The sequence below is a fragment of the Saimiri boliviensis genome, chromosome 1 (genome assembly GCF_048565385.1).
Source record: "Saimiri boliviensis isolate mSaiBol1 chromosome 1, mSaiBol1.pri, whole genome shotgun sequence".
NCBI lineage: Eukaryota > Metazoa > Chordata > Mammalia > Primates > Cebidae > Saimiri > Saimiri boliviensis.
Window position 1 is genome coordinate 231,716,123 of NC_133449.1, and position 15,622 is coordinate 231,731,744.

General features: G+C 37.9%; 1 protein-coding gene across 1 annotated transcript in view; it reads left to right on the forward strand.

The window, feature by feature from the left end:
• The first annotated feature begins 5,835 nt into the window (after positions 1 to 5,835).
• Positions 5,836 to 15,622, forward strand: part of WDR41 (WD repeat domain 41) — a 57,066-nt gene continuing 47,279 nt past the window's right edge. Inside the window, exons 1-2 of the mRNA XM_010340988.2 lie at positions 5,836 to 6,206; positions 8,929 to 9,044. Of these exons, the coding sequence (XP_010339290.1) occupies positions 6,156 to 6,206; positions 8,929 to 9,044 (167 nt within the window). The 5' untranslated portion in view covers positions 5,836 to 6,155. The remainder of the gene's footprint in view (positions 6,207 to 8,928; positions 9,045 to 15,622) is intronic.

The following is a 15,622-nucleotide window of genomic DNA, read 5'->3' on the forward strand; positions in this document are numbered from 1 at the left end:
GTACATTTATTTGGATATGGATATCAAATTGTCAAGCACCATTAACAAAAAGACTTTTTCAAAAGTCTTTTCTACACTGACCGCTTTTACATTTTTGTAAAAAAAAATCAGTTATCCATATATATGTGGTTTTATTTTAGTACTCTATTCTGTCCCACTGATCTATTTATCTCTTTTATTGTGGTAAAATATCCTAACGTATTTTTCTTTTTAACCATTTGCAATTGTACTATCAGTGGTATTAAGTACATTCACAGTGTTGTATACCATCATCCTATCTATATACAATTTTTTTTCACTAGCCTCAACATATACTCTGTACTCGTTAAATAATAAATCCTTCTTTCCCCCTCTTCCAGCCCTGGTAACCTATATTCTATTTCCTGTCTGTATGAATTTACCTATTCTAAGTATTTCATATGAGTGGAACCAAACAATATTTGTTCTTCTGTGTTTGGTTTATTTCACTTAACATAATGTTTTCAAGGTCCATCTGTGTTCTAGAATATATCTAAAAATTCCCTTATATGACTAAATAATATTTGATTTATATGCATACTCCACACTTTATTTATCCATTCATCTGTGGATGGACACGTGGGTTGTCTCCACCTTTTGGCTACTGTGAATAGTGCTGATGTCAACATTTGCCCACTATCTGTTGAGTCCTTGCTTTTATTTCTTGTAGATATACGCCTAGAGGTGGACTTGCTATGTCATATGGTCGTTGTATGTTTAACTTTCGAGGGTCTGCCAAACTATTTTTCACGGTGGCTGCTCCATTTTACATTTCTATTAGCAATGCACAAGGAGTCTAATTTCTCCAAATCTCTATCAACATTTATTTTCTAGCTTAAAAAAATTATAGGCATCCTAGTTTGACATGGCATACCACTGTGGTTTTGATTTGCATTTTTCTAGTGACTAATGATGTTGGATTTCTTTTCAGGTGCTTCTTGGCTATTCATATACCTTCCTTGGAGAAATGTCTACTCAAGTCCTTTGCCCAGTTTTAACAGGGTTTTTGCTGTTATTGTTGACTTGCAGGAGATGTTTATATATTATAGATATCACTTCCTTATCAGATGTATGATTTGCAAATATTTTATCCTATTCTATAGGTTTTCATTTTCTTGATAGTATCCTTTTATGCATGAAAGTTCTCAATTTTGATGAAGTCAAATTTATTTATTTTTTTCTTTTGTTGTCTGTGCATTTGGTGTCACAGCCACTAAATTTTGCCAAATTCAATGTCATGAATATTTTCTCCTCCAGTTTTTTTCTTCTTCTAAGAATCTTACAAGTTAGCTTTTAAGTTTAGGTATTTGACTATTTTAAGTCAATATTTGTGTATGGTGTAAGATAAGGGTCTAAGTTCATTCTTTAATGTGTAGAGATCAAGTTTTTCTAATACCATTTGTTGAAAAGACTGTCCTTTCACCATTGAATGGTCTTAGTACATGTGTCAAGAAAAATTGACCATGTATCTTAGAGTTTATCTCTAGGCTCTCCATTCTATTCCATTGGTCTACGTGTCTGTCCTCATGCAAGTACTATTACTCTAACTTCATAGTAAGTTCCACCGTTGGGAAGTGTGAATCCTCCAACTGTATTTTTCTTTTTCAGGATAATTTTGGCTATTTGGGACCCCTTGCAATTCCATATAAATTTGAGGATTATTTTTCCATTTTTAGGAATTAGATTGTTGAAAATTCTGATAAGAGATTGCATTGAACCCGGAGATTGCTTTGGTAAACATTGATACCTTAACAATGTTAAGTCTTTCTATCCAAGAGCCTGGATGTCTTTTTATTTATTTAAGTATTCTTTAGTTTCTTTCAGCAGTGTTTTTTCTTTCAGTAGTTTTCAGTGTAGAAGTCTTTCACCTCCAGGGTTAGATTTATTCCTATGTATTTCTTTTAGATGCTATTGTAAATGAAATTGCTTCATTAGTTTCATTTTTGCATTGTTCATTGCAGGCATATAGAAACAACACTTTTTTATAGTAATGTAGTGCTCTGCAACTTAGTTAAATTTATTTATTAGCTCTATATCTTTCATGTGGATTCTTCAGGATTTTCTAAATATAGGGTCATATCATCTGCAAATAGAGATAGCTTTACCTCTTCCTTTCCAATTTGGATGGTTTTTACTTCTTTTTGTCTAGTAGCTCTGGCAAGAACTTCCAAATACAGCATTGAAGTGCAGTGGTCAAAGAGGATATCCTTATTTTTTTTCTGATCTTAGGGGAGAAGCTTTCAGTCTTTCACCATTGAATGTGATAACCATGGGTTTTTCATAATTATCCTTTATCATATTGAGGAATTTCCTCTCTATTTTTAGTTTTCTGAGAGTTTTATTAAAAAAGGATGTTGGATTTTGTAAAATGCCTTTCTGCATCAATTGAGATGATCATGTGGTTTTCTTCCTTGGTTTTATTAATGTGATGTATTACATTAGTTGATTTTCTTATGTTGAACCACTCTTCCATTCCTGGGATAAATCTTACTTGGTCATAGTAAATAATACTTGCTAATATGCTGTTGGATTTAATTTGTTAATATTATGTCAAGGATTTTTTTCATCTATAGTCATAAGGGACATTGGCCTGTAATTTTCTCTTCTTGTGATGTTTTTATCTGGGTTTGGTATCAGGGTAATGCTGGCCTTGTATAAGGAGTTAAAAAGTGTTTCCTCCTCTTCACTTTTTTGGAAGAATTTGAGAAAGACTAGTGTTAATTCTTTTTAAATGTTTGATTGATTCATCAGTAAAGCCATCTGGTCCAGGACTTCACTTTTTTTGGGAGGTTTTTGATTACTGTTTCAATGTCTTTATTTGTAATAGTTTTATTAATATTTTCAATTTCTTTTTTAGTCAATTTAAATAATTTGTGTTTCAAGGAATTTATTAACATCTTCTAGGTTCTCTAACTTGTTTGCTTACAACTGTTCATAGTACTCACATAGTCCCTTTCATTTCTGTAAAGTCAGTAGTAATGTTTCCACTTTCATTTTCAATTTTAGTTATTTGCATTTTCTCTTTTTTTCTTTGTAAGTCCAGCTAAAGGTTTGTAAATTTTGTTCATCTTTGCAAAAGACCAACTTTTGGTTGCATGGATTTTCTCTATTCTCTGTTTTGTTTATTTCTGCTCTAATTCTTACTATTTCCTTCCTCCTACTAGTTTTGGGTTTCGTTTGCTCTTCTACTTCAAGTTTCTTATGGTATAAAGTCAGGTTATTGTTTTTAGATCTTCTTTTTTAATGTAGACATTCACAGCTATAAATTTCTCTTTAGCACTGCTTTTACTGCATCCCATAAGTTTTGTTGTGTTTTTGTCTCTAGGTATTTTATAATTTCTTTTGTGCTGCTTTTGCCTGTGACTCATTGGTCGTTTGAGTGTTTTGTTTAATTTTAACATATTTGTGAATTTTCCAGTTTTACTTCTGTTACTGATTTCTGTTGTAGTCAGAGAAGATACTTTGTGTGACATGTATTTTTAAAATAGATTAAGACCTATTTTGTGGCCTAACATATGGTCTGTCTAAGAGAATGTCCTACATGTGCTTGAGATGAATGTTTATGCTGATGTTGTTGGGTAGTGTGTTCTTTATATGTGTAGACGTAATTACTGTGTTGTTCATGTCCTCTATTTATTTATTTTGTTTGTTCTATTATTAAAAGTGGGTGAATGAAGTTTGCTACTATTGTTGTAGAACTATATCTCTCTTCAAGTCTTTCAAGTTTTGCTTCATAAATTTTGAGGGTCTATTATTAGGTGTATAAATGTTTATAATTATTATATCTTCATGCTATATCGACTTTTCTTATAATATAATGTTTCTGTTTGTCCTTGGAAACTTTTTTTGATTTAAAGTCTATTTTGTCTGATATTAGTGCAACTACCCCAGCTCTTTTGGTTACTATTTGCATTGAATCATCTTTTTCTATTCTTTCACTTTTGATCTATTTGTATCTTTGAATCTCAAGTGAGTCTTTCATAGACAGCATATAGTTAGATTCTAGAATTTGGTGTCTTTTTTTTTTTTTTTTTTTTTTTGTCAATCTGTCTTTTCCTTGAGCACTTTATTTACATTTAAAGTAATTACTGATAAAGAGGGATTTCTATTTTGCTATTTGTTTTCTATATGCCTTACAGATTTTTTTGTACCTCGTTTCCTCTATTGCTGTCATCTTTTGTGTTTAGCTTACTTTTTGTAGTAAATGTTTTGATTCTCTGATGATTTCCACTTATGTATATTCTACAGATATTTTTGTGTTTACCATGAGAATTACATTTAACATCCTAATGTTATAACAATCTCATTTGAATTTATACCAACTTAACTTCAGTAGCATACAAAATCTCTGCTCCTATATTGCTTCACCCCTCCCTTTCTATTGATGCCACTAATTACATCTTTATACACTGTGTGCCCAATAATAGGCTAATCTTGTAAAAAGTTCTTTCTTAGCTGTCCTAAGAGGAACCAAGGGAGGAAGTGTTCACCCATGGACCAATGCTTTAAAAGATCAGCAGAGTGTTCCTTAGATCAGAGCAATGTCATAGTGGGCAAACCCTAAAGAATATGAATAATCAGAAGGATAAAATTTAGGCTATTTGGGCAACCACATTGTCTCACTTGAATATATTCCTTCTAGAACCGAACTCCTGATGTCTCTGGGTTTTGTTTTTACTAAAGACAATTCCCTCTTTCCTAGGGGATAGTCTCTATTATGGTCTATCTTCAGCTGTATGCAGACTGCAATTTGGGGTTAGCACACAGAAGGCAACATGCTCCTCATCCTTGGGAGTGTGTTCTTGCTGAGCACACTCAAAAGACATACAAAGATGAATCATAGGAGATCCCAGTTCCCTAGGGACTGTAAGTTTGTGCAGCTGCTCACAACTAATTTACCTTAAGGTAGAACATGTGGCTCTCTCTTACTGGTGCCTAGGACATTTTGCCTTGTCCCTCCAGAGCAGCATTTTATGTCATTCCTTTTTGCTTCTCTACTGCATCTGTGTCCAACTCATTTGCTGAATTAATGTATTGGATGGGACATTTGAAGATTATTTTAACCTAGCAAATACATATGCAAATATATGTTTATACTTTTGCAAACTTGATATGTATAAGTAGTTCCTAGACCAGTGATTTTCAGACCTTGCTACTCATCAGAATCACCTGAGGAAAATTCTCCAAACCCAGATTCCTACGTTCCAACCACAAAGATTACTTTAATGAGTATTAGGTGGAAGCCAGGAATCTACATTTTCAAAAGCTACCCAGGTAATTCTGATATGCAGTCAGCATAGAGAACCACAGCCCTCTGACTACCTAAGAAAATTTGGTAGTTAAAAAAAGCTATATAAACTGCCTTCTATTCTTTAAGGAGATTCTATGTTAGTATAGCATACAGTCAAGAACACTACCAATGCAGCCACTTCCTAGCTGTTATCTTTAGACAAATCACCTAGTTGTTCAGAGCTTCAGTTTATTGATGTGTAAAGCAGGAGCTACAGGTTTACCATAAGGATTTATGTAAAGCCTTAGTACAGTAGCTGTACTGTAGCACACAATAAATGCTGGCCAGACTTATTCTGCTGTACACGTGAGCCACTGGATTAGTCCGGATGCAGAAGCCTACTACAGTACACTTTCTTGAGCCAACTCTTGGGAAAGCGGGGGAGGTTTCCTGGCCCCACCGGAAGTGCAGGATACTAAAGCCAAATCACAGGGCGGGGACTGACTTTCGGCGCGCACCCGCTCGCGGGGCTCGGGTTGTTGCTCCGCGCGCTTCCACCAGGGACCGCTCGAGCTACCCAAGCTCCCTGCGTCTACCCGGCGGCGCCCCCGCGCGTGCTCACTAGGAGCAGCGCGCGCCCCGGAATCGCCGGAGCCGCCTCTGCCTTAGGCCTCCGCTCCCCAAGCGACTGCCCAAACTAGGCCTCGGTGGCTGGATACGAGAGCGCTCTGGGGACAAATATCCTCCCTCCACTGTGGTCTGCATTCCTCCGGCCCCTGAGCCACTCTGGGGCGGGAAGTGTTAGCGTCTCTGTTGCGCTGCAGCGCGGGAGGAAGGAGGAGGCCGATCCCGGGGCGGAGTTCGGGCGGACTCGGGCTAGACCGAGCGAGACGCCGGCGCTGCCCGGATGTTGCGATGGCTGATCGGGGGAGGCCGAGAACCGCAGGGACTGGCCGAGGTAAACCCCGGGCGGGCCTGCTCAGCGCCCGCGGAGGCCAAGTTTGTCTTGGGGCGGCTTCGTTTCTGTAAGGCCTTCCTGGGTTCCGACCGCGGGGACCCGGGCGGAGGCGGGGCTGGCTGCTGAGCTCGCGCAGTGTGGTGTCCTCGGGCCGGCGGGAGCCGAAGGCGGGCGCCCGGAGCACCCTGGAGCTGCAGACCCCCGGCCCAGTGCCACGGCTGGTCGAATCGTGAGACCCTGGCTCTGGGACGCTCAGCTGGTCAGCAGCCCTGTTGGGACCTGTGACAACTTACGGCTTCTGGCTATCGAGACCATCTTCATTTCCACTGAAAAAGTATTCGATTTAGCTAGAAACGAACGAGTATTGACCGCAGCTTTCCACTTTTCGTTTATTTGAATTGGTGCCTCTTCCTAGCATCAACTGATACTTGCTCAGAGAATTTAAAAGTAATTCACTTATCCAAGAACCGAAAAAGGTTATAATTATTTTTAAAAAGTAATGATTTGCTTCAAGGTCAAGAACACGATTTTCTAATGAACTGCTAGTCACACTTTCTTCCTGGGCCCGAATAATTGAATACACCGTGTGTAATGAGATTTTACATTTGAAATGTGAATAAAATAATTTTTCCAATCTTGAAAATGTTGAGGTCTGGAATTTATTTCCTGTGCCACATAGGAACAGAATTTGTGAATTCCATTTTATTTCTCATAAGTATTTGTTTTGATTGTTAAAAGTAAGAAATTGGATTGTTGAGAGTAGTCAGTCTTCTCAGTTTTAACTTCCTCATGTCTTTGCAGTTGAGGGTATTGTCAGTTTTTAAAGTTTCTTAGATCAATCCTAAATCCTTGAGATTGTGGAAGAATTATGGGTTACTGAATAGCCATATATGGTATATATGACAATTTGGATAATCTGTTTTAACCTGGTTCTTTGGTTAGTCATGTAATTTGATTAACCAGTTCTCCCATTCCTGGCAAGTTTTCATTGGAAGGGAAGCAGTTTATACAGTTTTCAAATTTCTCACTAGAACCTCTGCTAGAAGGAAGGCAGAATAATACAATATTACTGCTTCGTGATGGATTTTTTTGGTAAAACATTTGTACATATTTTAAATTTATATATTTTTTTATATAAAGACACTTCAGTTGTATAACTGCTGTGAACTTGTACATTATTAGAACCTGTGATTTTCCCTAATTTATGCAAGAACTTTGTATGCAGGCTTCTCCTTTAAGCAGTGGTTCTCTAATGGGGTGATTTTGTCCCGCAGGAGACACTTGGCAGTGTCTGGAGACGTTTTTGATTGTCATACCTTGCAGAGGGTCAGTTGTATTGGCATCTAATGTGTATAGACCAGGGATGCTGCTAAATATTTTACAATGCACAGGACAGCCCTCAACAACAAAGAGGCTGGACTCAACAACCTGGGCTGGACGTGGCTCACGCATATAGTCTCAGCACTTTGGGAGGCTGAGGTAGGCGGATAACTTGAGGTCAGGAGTTCAAGACCAGCCTGGCCAACATGACGAAACCCCGTCTCTACTAAAAATACAAAAATTAGCTGGGCATGGTGGCACAGTCCCAGCTACTCAGGAAGCTGGGGCAGGGAGAGGCAGAGATTGCAGTGAGCTGAGATAGTACCATTGCACTTCAGCCTGGGTGACAGGGCAAGACTCTGTCTTTAAAAAAAAAAAAAAAAAAAAAGAATCATCTGGCCCAAAATGTCAGCATCAAGTTTGAGAAATCCAGACTTGAGTTTATTGAATTCATTGAGTCTAAATGATTTCATGCCTTCCTTTATTCACTTAGCAAACATGTATTGAGTGCTTGTAATGGATGAGGCACTGTTTTAAGTATTTGATTTGCAGTTTTGTTTCTGCCACGTTTTAACTGAGAAACACGCATTCTAAAATGTTGAGTTGGATTGGACCATTAATTTTTTTTTTTTTTTTTTTTTTTTGAGACAGAGTGTCGCTCTTGTTACCCAGGCTGGAGTACAATGGCATGGTCTCGGCTCACCGCAACCTCCGCCTCCTGGGTTCAAGCAATTCTCCTGCCTCAGCCTCCTGAGTAGCTGGGACTACAGGCACGCACCACCATGCCCAGCTAATTTTTTGTATTTTTAGTAGAGACGGGGTTTCATTCCGTTGACCAGGATGGTCTCGATCTCTCGACCTCGTGATCCACCCGCCTTGGCCTCCCAAAGTGCTGGGATTACAGGCTTGAGCCACCGCGCCCGGCCTGGACCATTAATTTTTTAAAGTCGGGTTTAATAGGATACAATTTACATAAAATAAAATTAACCCTTTTTGTAAATTTATTGTGATTTGAAAATACTGAAATTTGTGATACGAATTTGTGGTAAGAGAATGTTCTTTTTTTTTTTTTTTAGAGGGGACCCCTTAACAGATCTAAAAATACAAAATAAAGCTTAAATATCCAAGAAACGGTCAATACAATGAACTCCTTTTATAAAGAGTTTATAAAAATGTAAAAGGAAGACTTACCAAGGAGAAGTGTTTTATGTGGAATTGGCAGTTGTTTAGTTGATATTAGAAGAAGTAATACTTAGTATTAGAACATGATATCTTAAGGCTTTTAAAATCTTGTGTTCTTAGATGTATACCATGCAGTTACAATCCAACATGGTCTTACAAATCATTTTATCTCTTTTTTTGTCTCTTGTTTTTTGCTTTTTTTTTTTCCTCCCTGTACAAGAAATCTCCTTTACAGACAATAGGTGAAGAACAAACCCAGAACCCCTACACTGAGTTGCTTGTACTGAAAGCTCACCATGATATTGTACGATTTCTGGTACAGTTAGATGGCTACAGGTAAGAAACTCTAGTGTCTAATTGACTGTTGTTTGGGAAGTTGACTATTTTAGGGAATTTTATGTTAAAAATAAACACCTTTAAAATTAATACATCTTTTCTAAAAATTTTGAAACTGCGATCATTAGTAATATTTAGTAGAAATTGAAATTGCCCTCTGCATCTTGATGAAATATGTATCTGGAGTCTTTTTTGCCCAAAGTCAGAGTGTCATGTCTAGTGATTTGAGGGTTATGTTTGTTTGTTTGCATTCTCAGAAATATTCTTGTTAGTTTAAAAGAAGTGTATGACTTTAAAATTTGAGTATATTGAGAGAACCTGAATCTGAGAAATATGATAAATGTTTAAGCATCAGGTACCTACCAGGAATGTTTTATTTTTAGTAGAAGATAAGGATTTAATCCAAAGTTTTTGTTATTGATGAAACCACTTTAAAATGTACATTATTCTGTACCTCCATGCTAACATCTGTAATAATTGTATTCAATATATTTGCAAATAGAGATGAAGGTATATAGGTTTTAGGACTGTAGACTATTATTGATCTGTATATCTGTATATTAAGCTCATATTCAGTTATATATTTATCCTTTATAGCATGTTTCACCATAACAATTACATACTTAATGGTGTAACTCAATATTTTCTTCCTCTCTAAAATGTAAGCTTCATGAGAATAAGACTATGTTTTTCTTACTCACTACGTATTTTTAGTACCTAGTACAGTGCCTTACATGTAGCAGATAATTCACAGATGGTGGCTGAGTGAATGAATGACTCCCCAGACTACTAAGCATCCACGTTGGATGCCATCCTAATTCCCCAACCTCATTTCTGTTGTGTTCCAGTTTTTCCACTTTCATCTCTACTTTTTTCTTTTGCTCTTGCTGTTTTTTTCCTTTCGTTTTTCACTCCATGGATGAGTGCTACTGGGATTATTCCTAACTCTGACTACCACATCTGCTGTATATTAACTTTGCTTTTTCTCTTTTTTTAAAAAATAAATTTTATTTTATTTTTTAATAGAGACAGGATCTCACTATATTGCCCAGGCTCATCACAAACTCCTGGGCTAAAGCTGTTTTCCCACCTCGGTCTCCCATAGTGTTTGCGATTACAGGCGTGAGCCACTGTACTCTGCCTTCTCTCTGCTTTTTAAATGTCGTGGGTATTTAATTGCTTTTACTAAATGCAGTACAGTTAGCTCTGATGCGACTTGGAGTTTAGTCAAATTCCGCAGGTGAAGGATCTATACAACACGCCTCACCAGAGACACTAGCTGCAAGCCCTGTGTGGGTTTGTAGGCTGCCTGCGTTTCCAACTGCTGGCTACAAATTCCCACTGTCCTCTCAGGTCTGATAATTCACTAGAAGGACTCACAGAACTGAGAAAAGCACTATATGTAGGATTTACAGTTTTGTTATAAAAGATACAATCAGGACCGGCCAAATGAAAGGATGTATATAGGGCGATGCGAGGTCCAGGGCATCCCACATGCAAAGCTTCCATGTAAAGACTCCTTGCCCTCTTGGCACATCAATGCGTATCACCATTGAGTGAGCACACTTGAGGTTTGGGTATCCAAAGCTTTCATTAGTAGGCATGATGGTTTGAATCACTGGTCACATAATTGAAGTCAATCATGTGATTTCAATTGAAGCCCCCCCTCCACCCCCCGCCCAGCTGGTAGCACAAAGCCCAAACCTTTAAATCACGTGGTTCATTTTTCCAGCTTGGCCAGCCCCTTTCCTGATGTTACCTCAGGGCCCACTGTGAGTTGTTCCGTTAGCATAAACTCAGGTGTGGTCCAAGGGATCCACCATGAATAATGAAGACATTTAACCACTTGGAAAATCCCAAGGGTTTAGAGACTCTCTTCTAGGAACCAGAGACAAAGCCCAGCAAAATTATTACACAATACTGTGCTGCTTAACTTTTTCTTTTTTTTTTTTTTTGAGACGGAGTTTCGCTCTTGTTACCCAGGCTGGAGTGCAATGGCGCGATCTCGGCTCACCGCAACCTCCGCCTCCTGGGTTCAGGCAATTCTCCTGCCTCAGCCTCCTGAGTAGCTGGGATTACAGGCACGCACCACCATGCCCAGCTATTTTTTTTGTATTTTTAGTAGAGACGGGGTTTCACCATGTTGACCAAGATGGTCTCGATCTCTTGACCTTGTGATCTACCCGCCTCGGCCTCCCAAAGTGCTGGGATTACAGGCTTGAGCCACCGCGCCCGGCCTTAACTTTTTCTTGAAAAGATTTGTCTCATATATATTATTGGCCTGTCAGCCCTGTTTTCCTGTTGTGATGCAAGTCAACCAAATGATGACATGTTAAACAGTTAATCATCTGCAGCCTCTTTTGGTAATTTGTTGCTATGTCTTGAGAGACACTCTATTTAAGTGGTCATTTTTGTGGGGAACTAATTATTTCTGGAAAGGTAGGATTTTGGAGAGCTAAAATTTTCTTGTGCTATATTTTACCCTAGTAAGTTGCTAGATTAAAGAGAATGTGATCATTTTTTATAATCACTAACCTTTGCGTGTTAAGGAATCCTAAAGTTACTTTGTCTAGTAAAGCTAAATAGAAATACACGGTATGTGATCAGGTTGTGGACTTTAAATGTTTATGTAAATTGTTAAGAGTCCATGTTCAATTTTACCTTTTCTCTGTAAAAGATCCTCTTGGCTATTCTTATCCCATAGGAATAGTTAGAAGACGACTCTGTAGAAGAGGCCAGCCTATAGAATAATGGTTAGTGTACAAATGCTGACACAGTGGTGCTCACATATACTTCAGTTGTTTAACGATAAATATTCTGTAAAGAGTAAAAAGCCGTACGTGAGTATGTCAGTTATCTTGCTCTATCAGCTATCACACCCAACTTAGTGGCTTAACACAACCCCATCTATTTAGCTCATTATTCTGCCGGATGGCAATATAGACTAGGCTCAGCTGGGTGAGTCGTTCTTTGCACTAGGAGCAGCTGATCTTGGCTAAATTTACCTATGCCTCTGTCAGCTGTTAAGATTGGTGGGGACTGGCTGCTTCACGAAGGCCTTAGCTGAAATGACTGTGGTCCTCCTCCACGTGGTTTCTCAGGTGTTTGTTTGAGTAATGATTGTGGAGTTCTAATAGCAGCAGCAGGACAAGCCCCAAAGTAAGACGTTTTTCAAATCTCAACTTGCATCATGTTTGCTGCTGTTCTATCAGCCAAAGCAAGTTAGGAGCTGGTACAAATTCAGTGAGTTGGTAAAGAAACTTGACCTCTTAGTTACCTCTTAGTAGAAGTAACTAAGTCTTATTGCTAATGGTGGTGGGACTGTTGGAAGAGGGAATAATTTGTGGCCAGTTTGCAGTCTATCACAGTGAATCTAAGATAGATGAAAAAGCTTTTGGCTTTTGTACTTCAGTGATGATACGACTTCATGATTCACATTTAATTCTTTGAAAAGTCATTTTCAAAATTTCCGTATAAATCAAGTATGAAGTTTTTCAGTCATTTGCTGACCTGTACAACTTGCAGTCTGTGTGTTGTTTTTAAAAATTTAATTCTATAATGTACTAAAAAAAATAAAAGAGTCATTCTTGGTAAGAAGGACACAGGAAAATTTACAAAATATAATCATGAACAGAATTAAGAACTGAACATTTTTACTCTTAATAGTTTAGAATTATCATTACCATTGCATATGTACATTATACATTGTCAGAGAAATACCTTTCCAGTTTTAAAATTTTACATCATTATATGTTTTTTGTTTATTTAGTTTTTGAAGACATTACACCCTGGGTTTTTTTGGTCAGCTGTTATAATCCAGGTTTCACGCTTCAAGTCTTTAGATAATATCATCTTATTGAAAATTTTGCAGAAGGATTTTCTTGTTTTCTCGGTGGCTCAGTTAAAATCAGTGAGTGGAAAATTTTCTCAGATTGGTTTTTGAAGATACCCAATAAATCCTGTATAACCTAACAGACAGCTGCCTTTTCTTTTCTTCTTTAGTATTTTTTGAACATGAAGTAAGGGTCATATTGATTGGGAGATCACTAAGAAGGCTAAGCCTCAGCAAGAGTCTTCCAAAAAATGGACTGTGCTAAAATTGCATGTAATACTCCAGCATTGGACACATTAAACTAAACTGGGTTCATAACACATTTTAAGAAGAGTTTTCTCTGTTGCTCATTTTACCATTCCTTGCTCCTTCAGGAAACAGACAAGGTTATGTAGGATGGTGATCACGACTGGAAAAGAATCAGATGACCCATGAAGTGCCAGACTGGAGAACAAAATGTGCCTCTAGGATGGTTGGTGAAGCTGCACATTCACGAGAAAGTAAATAAACTCAGTATAGCTTGATAGTCTACTACAAATGAAAAATATGCCCATTTTTAAGGACATACTCAAGCTAAACATATTCTTTCTTATACACTAATCTTCATTAATTTAGACCCTTCTAGTATCTGGGTTTTCTGGGAAGCAGATAGTATAGTTTAGATCCTTCTAGTATCTGGGTTCCCTGGGAAGGAGACACTAAAATGGGGTTAAGTGTGTAATAGGTTTATTAGAGAGAAAGCCAATGAAAGAAGAGAGGAAGCAGAATTGGACAAAGGGAGCTATCTTAGACTCTGATGCAGATGTGGCAAAGTCTCTCCCAGTCCAGTGGGGACCACTGGAGGAAAGGTTACTTTTTAGAGTTCTCTGCTGGATTTCAATAACTAGGGCTTTGTACTACTGCCTTGCTTAGTTATTTGCTGAGGGTCCTCCACTAAGAACATGCACCTGGCTTCTACCATCTTGCTTAAATCCCAGTGACTACGAGCCAACTGAGCTAACATAACTTTGGCTTAAAATTGGAAATGGATGCTGAAGTCAAAAGCTGGAGGCAGTCAAATAACTATATTCCTGACAGGAAAAACAGCTGGGCAGTGAGTCCTCTCTTGAAAGGGGGTCTGGAAGGTAGGTGTTGGTGTCTGCCACACTTCCATAGTTGTAAGTTGGTCTATTTTATTTTTAAATTACATGAACACACTCATTGACTATGTCTTTAAGCAACTTTTTAAGAAACTGTAAGTATGCCATTGGTTAATAGTTATTTGATGGCTTAAAAGTTAATGTTGTTTTTAGAGCTGTTAACGTACTTACTCCTGGAAAAAAAAAGTATAAGCAGAATCTTTTTTATCACAAATTCCAACAGCTACAATACTAGTAACAGACTACGTATCTGGCAGTTTTTTTAAGCACTATATCCCATGTGACACTGCCTTTAGACAGCTTTATTTATTATAGTAAATTTTACTAAAATCTCTTAACCAAATAACTTTTCTGTTTCTAAAACCCCTAAATCACTATGTGTGGTGAATGTGTTGATTGAATTTCTGTTGTTTTGGATCGTGCCCTGAATCAAGTAGGGAATTACATAAGTGTCATCATCACACAGATGCATGTGCCACCCTTGCTGCCTTCCTCTTTATTTCTAATAATTTTGTCCTTTCAGCTTGTGTTTTGGAGTTGAGCTGAGTTTTGTTTAGTTGGATAAGATGTTGCAAAGTTTGGGAGGATGACAGGAGTGGTTGGAAAGGTAATTACTGCTTCTTGCAGTAGCATAGAATCAAACTTTGGAATAAGGGCAACAAGTGTCTAAGAGTATTTCAGTTTCAAATTTGTCACCTTAACAGTAAAATTCTATAATTTCCAGTTAAAATCCATCTCTCTCAACTACAAAATACCCTTACTAAGCATTTGAAAATTATTGTCTTGCCCATCTTTAAAATGTAGCTCTAAAAATCCATCTGGGCAGCTTGAGCATAGATAAGGGAAAAAGTGCAATGAATTCCAATATAGCACATATGTTTAAATCCATGTGTTCATAATGATGCTTTAAAAAGAGAACTCACCGGTTACCTTTGGAGAATGCTAGGGAACTAACTCATTATTTTGAAAATTAGTAAATAAAGGGGCAGAGTCAAGATCTATACTGCCTTTCTTACATAAACTGTCTTGGGATCAGTAATAATGAGAAGAAATTTCTCTTTGTAGAAGAATTCAAGCTAGGAAGAATGATAGAAGTAGGATATTGTAATTTTGCAACCTCTGATGTATAGAGGAGGAAAAAAGCACTTTTCTTCTATCCATCTTAGATTCATTGACCAGGGCTCTAAATTAGATTTTTTTTTTCTACAATTTAGATAGACAAAAGATGGTTAATGAGAGAAAAACAAGTATATCAATGCATACATTGCGCACGCACACATACACACACACACACACACACACACACACACACACACACGGGAGTACTCACAGTAACACAGGGGTGGTTAAAACTTGGGCTTAGGCTGGGCACAGTGACTCAGGCCTGTAATCCCAGCGTTTTGGGAGGCTGACATGGGAGGATTGCTTGAGCTTCAGAGTTTGAGGCTAGCCTGGAGAACATGGCAAAACTGTATCTCTATAAAAAATAGAAAAGTTACCTGGGTGTGGTAGGCACACCCGTGGTCCTAGCTACTTGGGAGGCTGAGGTGGGAAGATCAACTCAGCCCAGGAGGTTGAGGCTGCAGTGAGTTGTGATTGGGGCTGTT